General features: G+C 36.3%; 1 protein-coding gene across 4 annotated transcripts in view; it reads right to left on the reverse strand.

The window, feature by feature from the left end:
- The window catches only part of RB1 (RB transcriptional corepressor 1), a 158,731-nt gene extending 143,319 nt beyond the window's left edge, over positions 1-15,412 (reverse strand). For 3 of the 4 annotated variants that reach the window (XM_056794860.1, XM_056794858.1, XM_016421935.2), the window contains exons 1-2: positions 13,921-14,287; positions 8,435-8,561 (exon numbers count right to left, since the gene is read on the reverse strand). In XM_056794860.1, the coding sequence (XP_056650838.1) occupies positions 8,435-8,561; positions 13,921-14,048 (255 nt within the window). In that variant the 5' untranslated portion in view covers positions 14,049-14,287. Of the gene's footprint in view, positions 1-8,434; positions 8,562-13,920 lie in introns of all 4 variants that reach the window. The other variant, XM_001368762.4, reaches the window with a different exon arrangement.
- Positions 15,413-16,162: the final 750 nt, after the last annotated feature.

Raw genomic sequence — 16,162 nt, forward strand, 5'->3', positions numbered from 1 at the left:
TTCCAAAGGACTGCCCATCTAAATTCCTGCTAAGTCGACCAAGATCCTCAGTAAGTCTGAAGAGAGAAAACACAGCTGAGTCAACTAGTCTCATCAAGAGAAAACTTGCCCTACCCTTTTAGGTACCTAGCATCTCATTGTATCAATTCTAAAAACAGGCCTGGCTCAAAGAACTCCTTGCCCCACCATAAGCATGGATCCAAGTACTTTCATTGTTTAGCAAGGAGTTTTCTCCCCTAAAGCAGTCTTAACGGGTGGAGTAGAGGTCCTCCCATTTCTGATCCTGGCGAATTCTCACATCAAAATGGGAAATGTTTCCAGTAGGGAATTTGTTCCAATTAAGAATTCCCTGATGGGGAAATTTTTAACTTTCACCAGTCTGAGAGATTTCAAGATTTACAATTTCCTACTGATGGTTCCTTTGAAAAATTTGCTATGCACTCCCTGCCCCAATTCTTACTATGACTATCCTAGCTGAGGCTCTTACTACTATCTGCTTACCAATTTGCCTTGTTTCCCATTAATTTCCTAGAACTGTTTCATTCTCTCTACATTTATCATGCAGTTTTCCCTACCTAGAATACCACTCTCCTCATTTCTCAATTAAGGTCCATCTTGTATCTTTTCCTCTATAAGCCTACCCTGACCTCTCCTACATAAACTGATTTCACCCTCATCAGATAGAGTTTATTGTCTGTTCCACTCATTTGGCAGTTAATAAACACAGCATTATGATAGATCTGATATTGTTATTTAGCAGTTTGTCTATTTATCTTTTGCCTGCCCTAGGAGATTGTTGCAACTTATACTTATTTAAACTCCTGACAGCATCTAGTAAAAAAGGAACACAAATTACATATTCAATTAATGGGGGTTTTTTTGTTTGATTTGCTGTTTTCAGCTATGATATATCATTCAAACTTGGATTTCAGTGGAACCCTAAAGCATGTCTTCTGCATCATGGAGTTATAATGTACTTCAGTCATTTTGTGGCAACTAACTGGGAATACTGTCGTATCAGAACGTGTGCAAAGCATTGGATCTCTGGTACAATAAGTGAATCAGCAAGAATGGTTGAATTCTGTTCTTGGTTAGAAGTTAATTATTCTTGAAATAAAAATCATGTTGATTTTAGGCCAGTGACAGACAATCTTCTCTGAACCACCCTTTTAAAAATTTCTCATTTTAAATAACTGCATCAAGCCCTGTTGGAGAATAGGGTCATTTATCCTTGCAGCAGGTTACTAAAAAATAAAACTGATACTTTTCTTGAATGGAGAGTATAGTTCAGTGGAAAAGGCACTTTTATTCAAATACTATTTTTATCATTTATTAACTTGTATGACACTGGGGAAGTCACTTGATCTCTCTGGGTCTATTTGTTATTTGTAAAATAAGAGTTGGATTAAATGTTCTCTAAGGTCCCAGCTCTAAATCTGTGATTCTTGGACATTTTTTTCCTATATTAAGTGTTTTCTAGATAATGTCTAATGATAGTGTTTTTTCTAATTATATCACAATAATGTATTTTAGATATCTAATCTACAAAATGCAACAAACCTGGTGTATAAAATGCTCTTGATTATCAATATATAATATTTTCTCATTTCAAAATAAATCCTACTCAGCTTTGCTCTTATTGTTTATCTGCCTGGCAATTCTCAAGCCAAAAGTAAATGCAAGAGCTATGAAGCTATTTGTTTTAATAGAGTTACTTTCCCACAGGGTCAAAATATTTCCTAAGAGACAGTTAGGTGGGGTAATGGATAGAAATGTTGGGCATGGAGTTAGGAAGACCTGAGTTCAAATATGATCTGACACTACTAGCTGTTTATAATCTGGTGTTTTGACAAGTTACTTAATCTCTCTCTGTCTGTTTCCATTTCCTCATCTATAAAATGGGGATGAAAATAGTACCAACCTTCCAGGGCTGTTGTAAGAATCAAATGAAAAAGTATTTGTAAAACACTTAGAATAGTGCCTGGCACACAGTAAGCATTACATAAATGTTAGCTATTATTATTTGTGGAGGTTATGACAGGCTAGAGGGAAAAAGTGCCATGGACAACAGATATTCCTTAAGCAAAAGTCTAAACATGTTACTTCCTTGCTCAAGAAGCTCCAGTGGTTCTCTTATTGCCTCTAGGATAAAATACACAAAATATTGGGCTTAGCATTTAAAGTTCTTCATAGTCAGGCTTAACTTGAATGTACCTTTCCAGACATTTCAGTTCAATCCAATGAGCTTTGTTTAGGACCTTTGCTAGGGGAGAGGGAGAGGAAGAGGGGGAGAGAGGGAGAGAGAGGGAGATAGAGGGGGGGAGGGAGAGAGGGAGAGAGAGGGGGGAGGGGGAGAGGGGGAAGAGGAAGGGAGAGAGAGAGGGAGCAAGAGGGAGAGAGAGGGAGCAAGAGGAAGAGAGGGGAGAGAGAGAGAGAGAGAGAGAGAGAGAGAGAGAGAGAGAGAGAGAGAGAGAGAGAGAGAGAGAGAGAGAGAAGGAGAGAGAGAGAGAAGGAGAGAGAGTTAGTTTCTATTCTGGGGGAGAGCCAGGCCTAGAAACAAGAGGTCCTGGGTTCAAATATGACCTCAGACACATCATAGCTGTGTGACCCTGGGCAAATCACTTAACCCCCATTGCCTAGCCCATAACACTCTTCTACCTTAGAACCAATACACCATATTGATTCTAATACAGAAGGTAAGGGCTTATTTAAAAAACCCTTCCAATCTCCTATGTGATTCTAAAATGTACATATTTTCCAATCTCCTATGTGATTCTAAAATGTACATATTTAGATAAGGCAAAAAGGGAACACAAGCTAAATGGTGTTATTTAATATATCACTACATTCTGATCTCATAAAGGAATATGCTTTATCATAAAATATAAATATTGGAAAATTAGGGGTTACCCATCAATTGGGGAATGGATAAACAAGTTGAGGAGTATGATTGTGATGGAATATTATTGTGCTACTAAAAACAATGAGCAGAATGGTTTCAGAAAAACTTAGAAAGACTTACATGAACTAAGGTGAAGTGAAGTGGGCAGAACCAGGAGAACAGGGTAGACAGCAGCAGCTGTATTGTATGATGACTAACTATGAACAACTTAGCTATTTTCAACAATACAAAAATCCTAGACAACTTTGAAAAATGCTATCTACCTCCAAAGAAAGAACTAATGAAGATGTGGATGCAGCTTGAAGCATATTTTTTTCATGTTTTTTACTAATGGGAATATATTTTACATGACTGCGCACGGTCACACTTCTAGTCAAAGAATACTTCTACATTCCACAAAATTATGCACACCCTATAAAAGAACAAAAGTTTTCCTTCCTCCCAGTTTCCAGAATGATAAGAGTCTCTGGATCGGACTCTAAGAAGATAAAGGGATGAAGGGTCTACAAGCAGTGACCATGGCTTTAAAGGAAGCAGAGTCGCCCCAAGCAATAGCTCCTCTGGTAAACCAGCATACAATTCCCATCTAAAGCCACCAGATGGCAAGATTTGTGGTAAGGGTAGAACAGCAGCCATTTGTAAGGAAGAGTTCCTCAAAAATAAAATGTTCATAAGAAATTACCATTAATATAAAAACTATGAGTTAAGGGAAAGGGCCTATTTATACAAAAATATTTATTGCTGTGCTTTTTGTAGTGGCAAAGAATTGGAAACTAAAGGGATGTCCCTCAATTGGGGAATGTCTGACCAAATTATGGTATATGGTGGTGATGGGATACTACTGTGCTATAAGGAATGATGAAAAGGATGATTTCAAAAGGAACTGGAAAGATCAACATGAACTGATACAGAGTGAAATAAGCAGAAACAGAAAAAAATTGTACATAGTAACAGCAATATTGTGGAATGATCAAATGTGAAAGCCTTTGCTACTAACAGCAATACAATGATCCTGGACAATTCTGAGGGATTTATTAAAAAGAATGCTATCCTTCTCCAGAGAAAGAACTGTTGGAGTAGGAATGCAAATGAAAAGATATGACTTATCACTTGTTTATTTGGGCATGTGTTTAGGATTTTGGTTTTATAAGATTATTCACTTACAAAAATGAATAATATGGAAGTGTTTTATGTGATAATACATTTATAACCCAGATTAAACTGCTTGCTGGTTTGGGGAAGGGGGAGAAAGAGAGGGAGATGGTTTGGATCATATAACTTGGGAAAACCTAGATGGAAATTTATTATTAAAATAAAAAATAAAAATCTATGAGTTACGTTTAAACCAATTTAAACCTCAACTGAAGTTTAACTTACATAAATCAAATCACTTCAAGGAAGTCAAATGAAAATAAAAACTGCATCGGCCAAGCAAATATTTTTTCTTGCTAAGTAGTAAGATATAGCATACAAAGGAAACATCAGCTTATGATATAAACCTGCCTAAGAAATGTCAAGTTCCATCAGATCATAGATTTTGAATTGGAAAAGATTTTATAGGTTATATAATCAAATCTCTTCATTTGACAGATGAGAGAAAACTGAGACTCCAGAGAAATAGAGATTTGCCCAAGGATGGTGAAAGATTATGAATTAGTTAAATGGTGAGAAATTGCAAAAGGGAAATAAATTTATAGGCTGGCAAGACCCCCATTAAGCTAAGTCACCTCAAGAGTATTTAAGAATGAAACCTGAAAAAGTCAACAGATAAAAAATGAAAAATGTGTCAAAACTTCCCTATTTTCTCTATCCGTCTATCTTCCCTATCTATCTCTATCTATTAGATATCTCTATATCTAATGGTGAAATGGCAACATTTGGACATGATTTAATGACAACAAAGAAGAAACAGAAAGAGCAGCTTGACTAAACCAAGCAAAAATCAGAAGAAATTCATGCCGAAGGCAACACAATTTTGATATATGAAATACAGCATGCCAAACTCCTAGACAAAATTTAAAATGTTTTTGAACCAGGGTAGAAAAAGATGATTAAGAAAATCACTATCAGTCACCTTCTTTCCAAGACTCTCTTCTCTGTAGGTTTTTAAGACACTACTTTCTTTCAGTTCTCCTACATATCTGTTTGCTCAGGCTCTTTGACTATTTTTAAAATTTCATTTTTATCATCATACAAAACACACTTCCATATTGGTCATTATTATAAGCACACAATTAATTATACAAAATCAAAATCCCCAAATCTGACTCCAAAAGTTCTTTCTCTGGAGGTGGATAGCATTCCCTATCATATCTTTCAGGATTAACCATTTGCTGAGAATAGCAAAGTTTTCACAGTTGATCATCATACAATATTATTGCTACTGTATACAATGTTCTCCCAATTCTGCAGATCTTTCCAGACTTTTCTGAAATCATCTTGCTTATCATTTCTTATAGCACACTAGTATTCCATCACCAACATGTACCACAATTTGTTCAGCCATGCCCCAATCAATGGACATCCCCTTAGTTTCTAATGCTTTACTACCCACAAAAAGAGTTACTATAGATATTTTTTGTACAAGTGGGTTCCCCCCCCCCTTTTTAAATTAGCTTTTTGGGATACAGACTGAGTAGTGGAATTACAGAATCAAAGGATATGCACAAATTTATAGCTCTTTGGGCATCATTCCAAATTGCCCTCCAGAGTGGTTGGATCAGTTCACAACTCCACCAACAATGCATTAGTGCCCCAATTTTGCCACACATTCTCCAACATTTATCACTTTCCTTTACTGTCATATTGACCAATCTGATAGGTGTGAGGTGGTACCTCAGTGTTGTTTTAATTTGCATTTCTCTTATCAAGAGTGATTTAGAACATTTTTTTTCATATGATTATTGATGGCTTTGATTTCTTCACCTGAAAATTGCTTGTTCATACCCTTTGACCATTTGTCAATTGGGAAATGGCTTGTATTCTTATAAATTTGACTTAGTTCTCTATAAATTTGAGAAATGAGACCTTTATCAGAGAAATTTGTTATAAATTTTTTTCTAATTTATTTCCTGTCTATTCTCATTTATATTAATTTTGTTTGTACAAAAGCTTTTTAATTTAATAAAATCAAAATTGTTAATTTACATCTTATAATATATTCTCTATCTCTTATTTGGTCATAAATTCTTCCCTTCTTCAAAGATATGACAGATTTATTCCATTTCCCCCCTAATTTGTTTGTGGTATCACTCTTTATATCTAAATTATATACTCATTTTGACTTTATCTTAATATAGGGTATGAGATATTGGTCTACACCTAGCTTCTATCATACTGTTTTCCAGTTTTGCCAGTTTTTTCTTAAACAGTGAGTTCTTATCCCAAAAGCTGTTTTTTCAAACACTAGGCTGCTAAGGTCATTTACCCCTCTATATTGTGTTTCTAAATGATTCCACTGATCTATCATTCTATTTCTTAAGTGGTTCTGAGCTGTTTTGATGATTATTGCTTTACAGTACATTTTAAGACCCGGTACTGCTAGGCCACCTTCCTTCACTTTTTGGGGGGAAGCTATTTCTCAAACTAGACACTCCATCTAAAGACTCTAGGCACTTAGTTATTCCCCTATCCTTGAATACTCTGGGTTTCCTTAGGTTCCAACTAAAATCCCATCTTTTACAGGAAGCCATTCATGATCTGTCTTAATTCTAGTGCCTTCTCTCTGTGAATTATTTCCAATTTATTCTGTATGTAACTTGTTTGTACATAAGTTATTATTGTCTCTTCCATTAGGTTGTGAGCTCATGAGAAGGGACTGTCTCTTACCTTTCTTTGCATCTTCACAATAATACCTGGCACATAAGAACTTAATTAATAAATGTTTATTTACTGCCTGGCAGAAATAGAAATGGGTTTGGGGGTTTGGTTTTGGACATGCTGAATTTGAAATGTTCAAAAGATAGATGGAGATATGAAACTGGAACTGGGAGAGTGAGGAGAGCTGGAAATGTGGATTTGGGAGTCTATTTGCATAAGCAGATAGTTGAACCCTAGGGCATGGATGAGGTCATGGAAAGTGTTTTTTCTGTTTGTTTGTTTGTTGTTGTTTTTTGGTTTTGGTTTTTCATAGAGTGTTAAGAGAGAGGCAAGAGGTCCCAAAATAGGGCCCTAGAGATAGAGCCACATATCTACAGGGGATTGATTAGTTGGTTGTTGTCTTTCATACTTGAAGAGGACCAAAATGACATCATTATATCAGGGTCAGTGTACAGTATGCTCTACTGTGGCTGATCAGACCAATATGAGCTTAGAAGACTACCACAGGTTAGGCACAAATAGCCCATAAGAAGATTTAGGATGGAGATGTCTCTAAATTTGTGCATTTCACATTTCTTTTGAGTTATTGCAAATCTGTATTGCTCAAAGAACATAACACCTTCTTTGATATAGGCATACATGCTGGACAGTCCTTTGCCAGTGTCTCCCATGTGTCACAATCAATACTAAAGGTTTTCAGGGAGACCTTGAGAGTATCACTTCTTCTGACTACCTTCAAACACTTCCCTTGTACGAGTTCTCCATAAACTAGTCTTTTAGGCAAATATACATTTAGCATTCTAACAACATGGCTAGTCTAAGAGAATTTTAGGACAGAACCAAAGGGATAGAGTCACATATGTCTATAGAAAGGAGATAGATAATGACCCTATAAGGAAGACTGAGAAAGGATGGTCAGATAGGTAAGAAGAAATCCATAACAGAGCAATCATACAACTAACAATTAAAAAGAACACAAGATTTCACTGTGTTTATTTTTTGTTGACTACTTAAAAAAAGAAAAGGTTCATCCATACCGTTTTAAACAGATTTTTGAAAGTTATCCTGGGAATAAAAAACACTATTTACTACTTCCAAATGACTAATGTACAAATAAGTATTTTTGATCTGGGATCATCTATAACTTCTGAACCACAAGAGCCTTTCCTCAGTTCCCCAACATTAGATATTTATAACTTTTAGAGCAGAAGAGATAAAATTCCTTGATAAAAATTGCAGAGAACACCTAATTTTAAAACAAAGTGTTCAAAAGGTGGCAATATGTAGTCATTTACTGGAAATTATTATTGATAATACTAAGATCACATTCCCAAAAGTCTAACATGGAATTTTGGAACATCCCATATTCTATTACTTTTCTTTTAGCAATTAATTTTCATATATGGTCCATTCTTTAGAATGCTATAGATTAATTTGTTTTTATATAGGAATTGGTGACATGTAAAAAAAGCAACAAATTATTTTTAATTACCCTAAAAACAGTACCTTCAAAAGAACCCAGAACACAAAATAACACTTCTTTATGGTATTATAGTCAAAAGAAAAGAAAAAAGTACCAATTTTTAGGACTTATTTTATGGACTTTCTCCACTACAGGCTAGAAACACCTATCATCTCACTAAAGAAAACATTATATTCAACATATGTGACCAGATTTTTAAAAAATCTTAAAATTAAGAGAAATATGCTCACCAAAACTCCATCCATAGAAGAAACTTTTTCCCAATTCTCCCATGCCTCTTTCCTGACCCGATTTGGTAACTTCAGTTTCTGACATAATGTAGTAAAATCAGGGTCTTCTGTTTCTTCAAATTCAAGCCTGAAAGAAATAAGTATATAAAAGGCACAGAGAAATAAACTAATGATAAAATAAAGCATTTCTTTCAGACAACTACTGACAAACTGAAAAATAAAATAAGTATTATTAATTTCATTCCTACTATCTAAAAAATTGTGCTTTGTATAATACTATAATAGCATTTATATGATGCTTTAAGGTTTACAAAAGCATTTTAATGTTATATCATTTATTTTCATTCTTTTTCTTTGATCTTTCCTTTATCACATATTACAATGCTGCAAAGTTGTTGGCATGGTTCATCAATATAGGTATTAAGATAACCAAATAGCATCATTGAGAAAAGAAGTATTTTGGGAAGCAAAGATGAAATAAGAAAAAAGACTACAAGTAATATTACTATAATCAAGCTTTGAGTGATTTGTCAACACAGAATCCATTTCATTTTAAAATTTTCACTTAAAAGTACATATGCTTCAATGAGCAATATACTATTAATCTACTTTTGGGCTTTTACTTGACCAATTAATATGTATTGCAAAGCTACATTCATCACTCTATTTTCCCCTCAATTTGTTCTATTTCATTTATTTACTTGTACTTATATATACATACACACATATGTATATGTATGTGTATGTGTGTGTGATATATATATATATATATATACATATATATATATATATATATAAATAATATACTCTGGAACCTTTAAAGTGTTTGTACAAATCTAGCTATGGCTAAAATATTGTTGCTGACTGATTCAAATCCATGTCAAAATACTTGATTACTTAACAATGAAGGGTAGTTTTTCTCCAATTAACTCATCTGAGTCAGTATTCTAGTATCAAGGACAAAACCAAAGCTGCTGGAGTAGAATGAGACCCTGCCAGCTCATGTAGCTGAGTCAAGGCACAGAACTATGTCTCAAAGTAAATTTTCCCTCTATGGTTAGAATAGACCTGCTTCATTTGGGTGGATAACTTTAGAGTTAGGGTTTTTAACTTTAGGGTTCTTAACTTTTTTGTGTCATAGAATCTTCCTTGACAGTCTGGTAAAATCCAGGGATCCCATCTCAGAAGAATGTTTTTATTTAAATTCACAAAATATATAGAATTATATATGGGAAACCAATTATGTTTAAATACTTCTATCAAAATATATATTTTTTAAAAAACAAGTTTGCAGAACTCAGTTTAAGAACTCCTGAATTATAATATGAACCATGACTAAAGGGCCATAAAACTATGCATACCCTTTGATCCAAGAATACCACTAAGAGGTCTGTATCCCAAAGAGTTCTGAGAAAGGATAAAGAACCTACTTGTACGAAAATATTCTTAGCAGCTCTTTTTGTAGGGGCAATGAACTGGACACTGAGGAGATGCCCATCAAATGGAGAATGGTTGAACAAGTTGTGATATATGGTTGTAATGGAATACTATTGCTCCATAAGGAACGTATGAACAAGATGAATTCAGAAAAACCTGGAAAGACTTATATGAACTAAGGCAAAGTTAAGTGAGCAGAACCAGAAGAACAATTTATATAGAAACAGAAATACTGTATGATAATTGAATATGAAGGATTAAACTATTATCTTTAAAGCAAGGTTCCAAGATAATAACCTCAAGGTACTCCTGATGAAAAATGCCAAAGAAGGAACTGTTAAGGATCTGACTGCAAATCAAAGCATGTAATTTTTTACTTTATTTCCTTCGCGAGTTTTAAAAAATTTTATATGTAGCTTCTTTCACAGCATGTGGAATATGGAAATATAATTATATGATAACACTTAAAATCTATATCAAACTATATGCCTTGTGGGGGAAGGAGGAAGAAAATCTGAATCACAAAATGTCAAGTAACAATTGTCAAAAACTGTTTCTACATTTAATTGAAAAGAAATTTTAAAGTTAAAAAAAGAACTATTTTAGAGTTTAATTATCCATTATAATGACATTAGTAGGAATAAAGGTAAACTGAATTTTGAATGGCTTGAAATATGAAGGAATCCTTTAAAGCAAGACTATTATTGTCATTCTCATTCTTTTCAAAGAATATAAGTTTATAGGGAGAAAAAAGGTTCTATTCTTTTTAGCCATTTCACAATTACATCTTGGATGCTTGTGATTACCTTGTTTATTCTCAATCAATTCTTAAGGCACTCAAAAAGCATTGCTTTTAAGATAGCTTTTTATTATTACAGAAATTTTTTTTGATGCATATATTATTTCCAAAATATTCCTCCCTTCCCCACTACCCTGAAAGGCATTCCTTTCTCACATGCTTGGCACATAATAAAAATTTTTCAGATATTTAGTAATTAATTTTAAAAAGGAAAAAAGGAATTAAACAAAATCAACCAGCACATTAATTGTGTCTAACAGTTTATGCAACATTCTACCCCCCTTTTCAAAGAAGGGGTAGAATTCTCAGTAGGTAGGCTTAGTGAATATAATTACATAGAGTTGTTTCATTTTATTGTAATTATTGCACATGTTTTCTTCCAGTTCTGTTTACTTCTGAATGATTCATATTGGCCTCTTTTTATAAAGTATTACTATCCCATCACTTTCATACTTTGTTTTGCTATGATGAGAATCGACTTTGGTTTTCAGTTCTCTGCTACCAAAAAAAGTACGTCTATGAGTATTCTGGTATATGTAATCCAATCTATCTTTTACTCCTTAGGATACATGCTTTCATCAGGATCTCTAGGTCAAAGGTTATGTCACTTTCCTTTTTTTAGTCACTTTCTTTTTAGTCACTTTCTTAGCATAATTACAAATTGTTTTCTGTGATAAACAGATCAATTCCCAGATCCAGCAATAGTGTAGTACCTTCTTCTCAAATTTCTTTCAATACATTCTCATCTTTTACAATTTACTGGGCAGAAAGTAAAATGTCAAGAGTTATTTTGAATTACATTTGTGTTTCACTTTTGCCTCTCTTCAGTACTTAGCATAATGTCTCACATATAATAATGAACAAACTTACTAAAATGCTTTCTGAATGATTTCTCTTTTATTAATTCAGAGCAACTTAAATATAGTCATTAATATTTTGTACCTCTTTTGAGAATCTTTAGTTCATATCCTTTCACAACTTAAACACTGCGAAATAACTCTCTATGTAGCTTAGAAAATATTTGATGCAAAGATTTTCCCCCAAAGGACAATTTCCCATCTTATTCTAAATACACTGATTTTGTTTGTGCAAAAGGTTTTTAATTTCATGTAACTGAAGTCTTCCATTTATTTTTTGTAATCTCTTCTATAACTTGTTGGTAAGTATTCTCCTGAAAGATAAATAATCTCCTTTTATTCATTTTTATTATTGTCTGAACTTTTATATTTAGTCATTTTCCATCTTGATCTTATTGTGGCATGTGATGCAAGCTGTTAGTCTAAAAACCAATTTTTTGCTAACTGCTTTCTGGTTCTCCCAGCAGTTTTTGTAGTGCCTTTGTATTGTATGCTGTCTGCCCATGACAAATAGGAATTACTAGTGTTAGGAACAGCACTAGAACTGCTTGACTAGCTAAATAAAGAAAGGCATTTTGTGTTACATCACAACCTGAAATCTGCCTTCTTGTATTCTTTCTTCTTATATTTTTAATTGGGGTATAAGATCATACATTTAAGTCCATTAAAAATAAACGAAATATTAACTCCATCATAGGACCCAATGATAACTGTATACTGTGGTTTTTTAAAACTATATATATATATATATATTAGCATCCATTGTGCTTCAGCAAAGCTGTAACCTCAAATGAAAACAAATCCTGGCTTCCTTCAAGTCCTAGCCAAAATCCCTCCCACCTTCTGTAAAAAAGCTTTTCCCAATTCCCTTTTAAGACTGGTGCTTTACTTCACTTGACTATCACCAATCCATTCTAAGTAGATCTTGTTTGTACATAGCTATTTGCATGCTTTCTCCCCATTAGATGGTGAGGTCCTTGAAGTCTGGGGTTGTCTTTTGCTTTTCTTGTATTCCAAGTGCATAATAGCACAGTGTTTGGTGCTGAATTAATGTTTATTGGATGATTTACTGAAGAATAAAAATACTAAGTATAGGCTTTTCAATCTCAATCATAAAGAAAAAATACAAAGAAAAAAACAACTAAGAAGTTGTAACATACTAAATATGACCCTGTTATATTCTACTGTATCCACTAGGGTTGCTCACATAAAGATTTCACTAAGTAAACAACTCCATGTGAGTATCAGTAAGACATTATTAAACATTCTACAAAACTATACTAAGGATATGGGACATTAGTGTCTCTACCCACAAGGAACTTAAAATCAAAATCATTTTTCACATGCTGATGCAGACCTACACACAAGGACAAGCTGCATCTAAATTTGTGGAAGGAAACAAAAATAAAGACCAAATCAATAGGGCAATCCTTGCCAGCATTATTTTTAAGTGCTTGCCCTGAAAATTACATTATTGCAAGTGTTTCACAAGGGTTTTTAAAATGCACCTAGTAAGAAAATTCTGTTAATAGGATATTTTCTTACAAAATCACCACAAATAATTTTATATTTCCCTCCTAAACATCTTAAAGCATTGTAATACACACCAGACAGGGTTCATTTCTCACAGTCTCTTCGCAGTTTTTGTAATACTATAAAAGTGTGAACCTTCATTCTCTGCAGTCAATTAAATGACTGTGCCCTCAATTCCAACAGTAATTGTCCCCCTCTGTACACACACACACACACACTGTAAGCTCCTGCAAAACAGGAACCAATACTTTTTTTAAAAATTAGCTTTATTATACAGGAAGTGGCAAGTTATGATATACACACCCAGGCGTTAAATACACGATTTGTATGTAGGTTTGTGAGTTGTGTTTTCTTTTGTTTTTTGAAGTATCAAATCAGGTTGCATTGCCTCGGACCCCCAAAATCAGCGAACTCCAACATACTGAATAACAACAGAATCCTGGGCAACTCTAGCGAGGAAACAAGTCTCTCTTTCCCCGACTAAGCATAGTTTCACTCGGAGATCTCCAAGTACAGTTACCGTCCTCACCCACCCTAGTAGTCTTCCTCTCCTCAACAACTGGAAAGGGAGAGAAGCCACCACCTGTCACTTCTTCTCCCCAGGACCCTGGCCCGCCCCACCCACCTGTCAACCTGGGGCCAAGTCAGCCCCCAAGAAACCCTGTTCCCGTGGCCCGAAGACCCACGTTCGCAGCTGTCAGCCGGGCCGGGGGCGGGTGGAGGAGGGCCACCGCCTCTGGGTGCCTGCCCCCCATCGGGCCCGGGGTGCTGCGCCGCCGAGGAGCCGGCCCCTCCCTGTACGCCGCGGCGTCCAATGGGCTCCCCCCTTCCCTGAGTCGCTCAGGCCCTAATTCTCTCACCTGACAAGTTGCAGCTCCCCTGGGCCACTGTCTGGCTCCGGTTCCTCCTCGCGAGGGGGAGGGGAAGGCGGTGGCGGCGGCGGCTCCGGGGTCGAAGCAGCCGGTTTCCGAGGGGCTTTGGGCGGCATGACTGACTGATGGGCAGGGGCGATGATGGGGTGGGAGGCAAGGGGAGAAGGGGAGCACGCGCACACGCGCTCTTTCCTCGTGAACGCGCCGCACCACACTCCTCTAGTCCTCTCTCGGCTCCCGTTAGAAAACTTTAAACGTTCCCCCGAAAATAACCCAACAACCCGGAGAACCAAGTCTCCACCCACTCCTCTACCCCTAGCCCGGCACCAAAAGCTCCCCGCTCAACCGCGGGAAAACGTCACTTCCGTTCCTGCGCATTAAGTCTTGCCAAGTTCCCGGGCCCGCTAGCTGAGCCGGGGAGACCGAAAGAGAAGGTGCCCGGGAAAGAGGAGGGTGGGGCCACGTCTGCCGTCTGCGGCTAGCCGGACTCGCATCCCTCCCCGTGCCTAATGGGCTTTCGGTCCTGTCCCCTGCTGAGTTACCCGGCGGGACAGAGAGAATGGATCTGGCAGCCTGCCTTGAGCCCCAGTAGCCAGCTCCGAGCTTCACTTGACCCGGCGGGGAGGTCCTTGGATCTGGTTATCTGCAATGCCAGTGCCCTTCCCAGGATGCGTGTCCTGAACCCGAGACTATGAACTTGTGAGGGATACCCTCTCCTTCACCACCATTTTCAGCCTCATATCCTGGCTGTGTGACTCAGGGCAAGTCACTTCATCTCTACCATTGTTTCCTCAACTGTAAAATGGGGATAATACTTGGATCTACCTCTTAAGGCTGTTGTCTCAAATGAAACAATAATTGTAAAGTTCATAGCTAGTGCTATATGTGTTAACTTTTATCATTAATTGTAAACTACTTAGCACAGTGCTTGACATATAGTAAATATTATGTTAACTTTTATTATTATTAATTGTAAAGCGTTAAGCACAATGTCAGGCACAGTATGGGCTATATAAATGTTAGCTATTTATTTTATTAGGAAGCAAAGCGATGCCAGGATTCTGAGATCTTAGGTTCAAATTCCACTTCTGATGCTTACTACTTCTGGGATCTTAGAGAAATAAATTCATCTTTCTCACCTCAGTTTCCTTAACTGTAAAACAAGAGGTTGGGGGTTGGATAACCTAATGTCTCTTTCTGCCTTAGGTCCAGGAATCAGTGATGCCATAATCTTTCTCAGCACACAACCTTCACTTTCTTCCACCTGAATTGAGTAATACTTAAAGGAGTGCAGAGAGAGGTCTAAGAGGTAGTACTTTCATACAAAAACCTTTCAGGATTTGTAGTTTGGACAAATCCTGAGTTTGATACTTAACCACCCCAGTACCTGGAGCAACTCCCCCCCTCCTTTTTTTCACGGTTTATGCTTGGTCCTTACTGCTCTAAATCTATGATTCTAAGACATATTAAACAAATTAATAATTCACTTCCTTGTACTGTACCAGAATGAGTTAGAACTGACTAATAACTGTTGTAAAAAATCAAAGAGAACTGTTGCCATGGATTTTCTTATGAAGGAAGTAGGGTTTTACATGGTCCTGAAAGGTAGGACTTATTTAGTTGGAGAAGGGGAAAGAAGATACTTTGTGGAAGCATAGTGGGAATGTCTGAATGTTTTATAGGAACAGTGCGTGGCCTAGCAGAAATAGATAGTCCATAAACTCCAGCCTGAGGACTTTGGATTTATTCCTGGAATACATAAGAAACCACTGACTGGTTTTGGAGAGGCAGTGTAGTGTAGTGAAAAGTGCACTGGATTGAGACTGAAACCAAAATTCAAAACTTGACAATTACTAAATAGCCCAAATTGTGTGACCTTTGGCAAGTCATTTAACCACTAAGTTTTCTGAATGGGATAGAACTAGATGAATTTTGATTTCCTTTCCTACTAGAAAATTCAGTCCTGTCATTGTCCTTCCTCTCTATACTTTCTACCCTCCAGCAACCAATAGTATCAACTCATTCTTTTTTCATCCTGCTTCATCTTACCTTTCACTTCTACTACCCCTATTCATTGGCCCCTTGATATTTCACTTCTGGGAAAAAGTTCTAGTTAATCATATTAGAATTGCCACCAACAAATAGCTCTTGTAGTCATCAGATGAAAAAAGAAAGGAGAGGAGAGGAGAAAGAAAGGAGCAGAACCCTGGGCCTGGATATTAATTAGTCT

The sequence above is a fragment of the Monodelphis domestica genome, chromosome 4 (genome assembly GCF_027887165.1).
Source record: "Monodelphis domestica isolate mMonDom1 chromosome 4, mMonDom1.pri, whole genome shotgun sequence".
NCBI lineage: Eukaryota > Metazoa > Chordata > Mammalia > Didelphimorphia > Didelphidae > Monodelphis > Monodelphis domestica.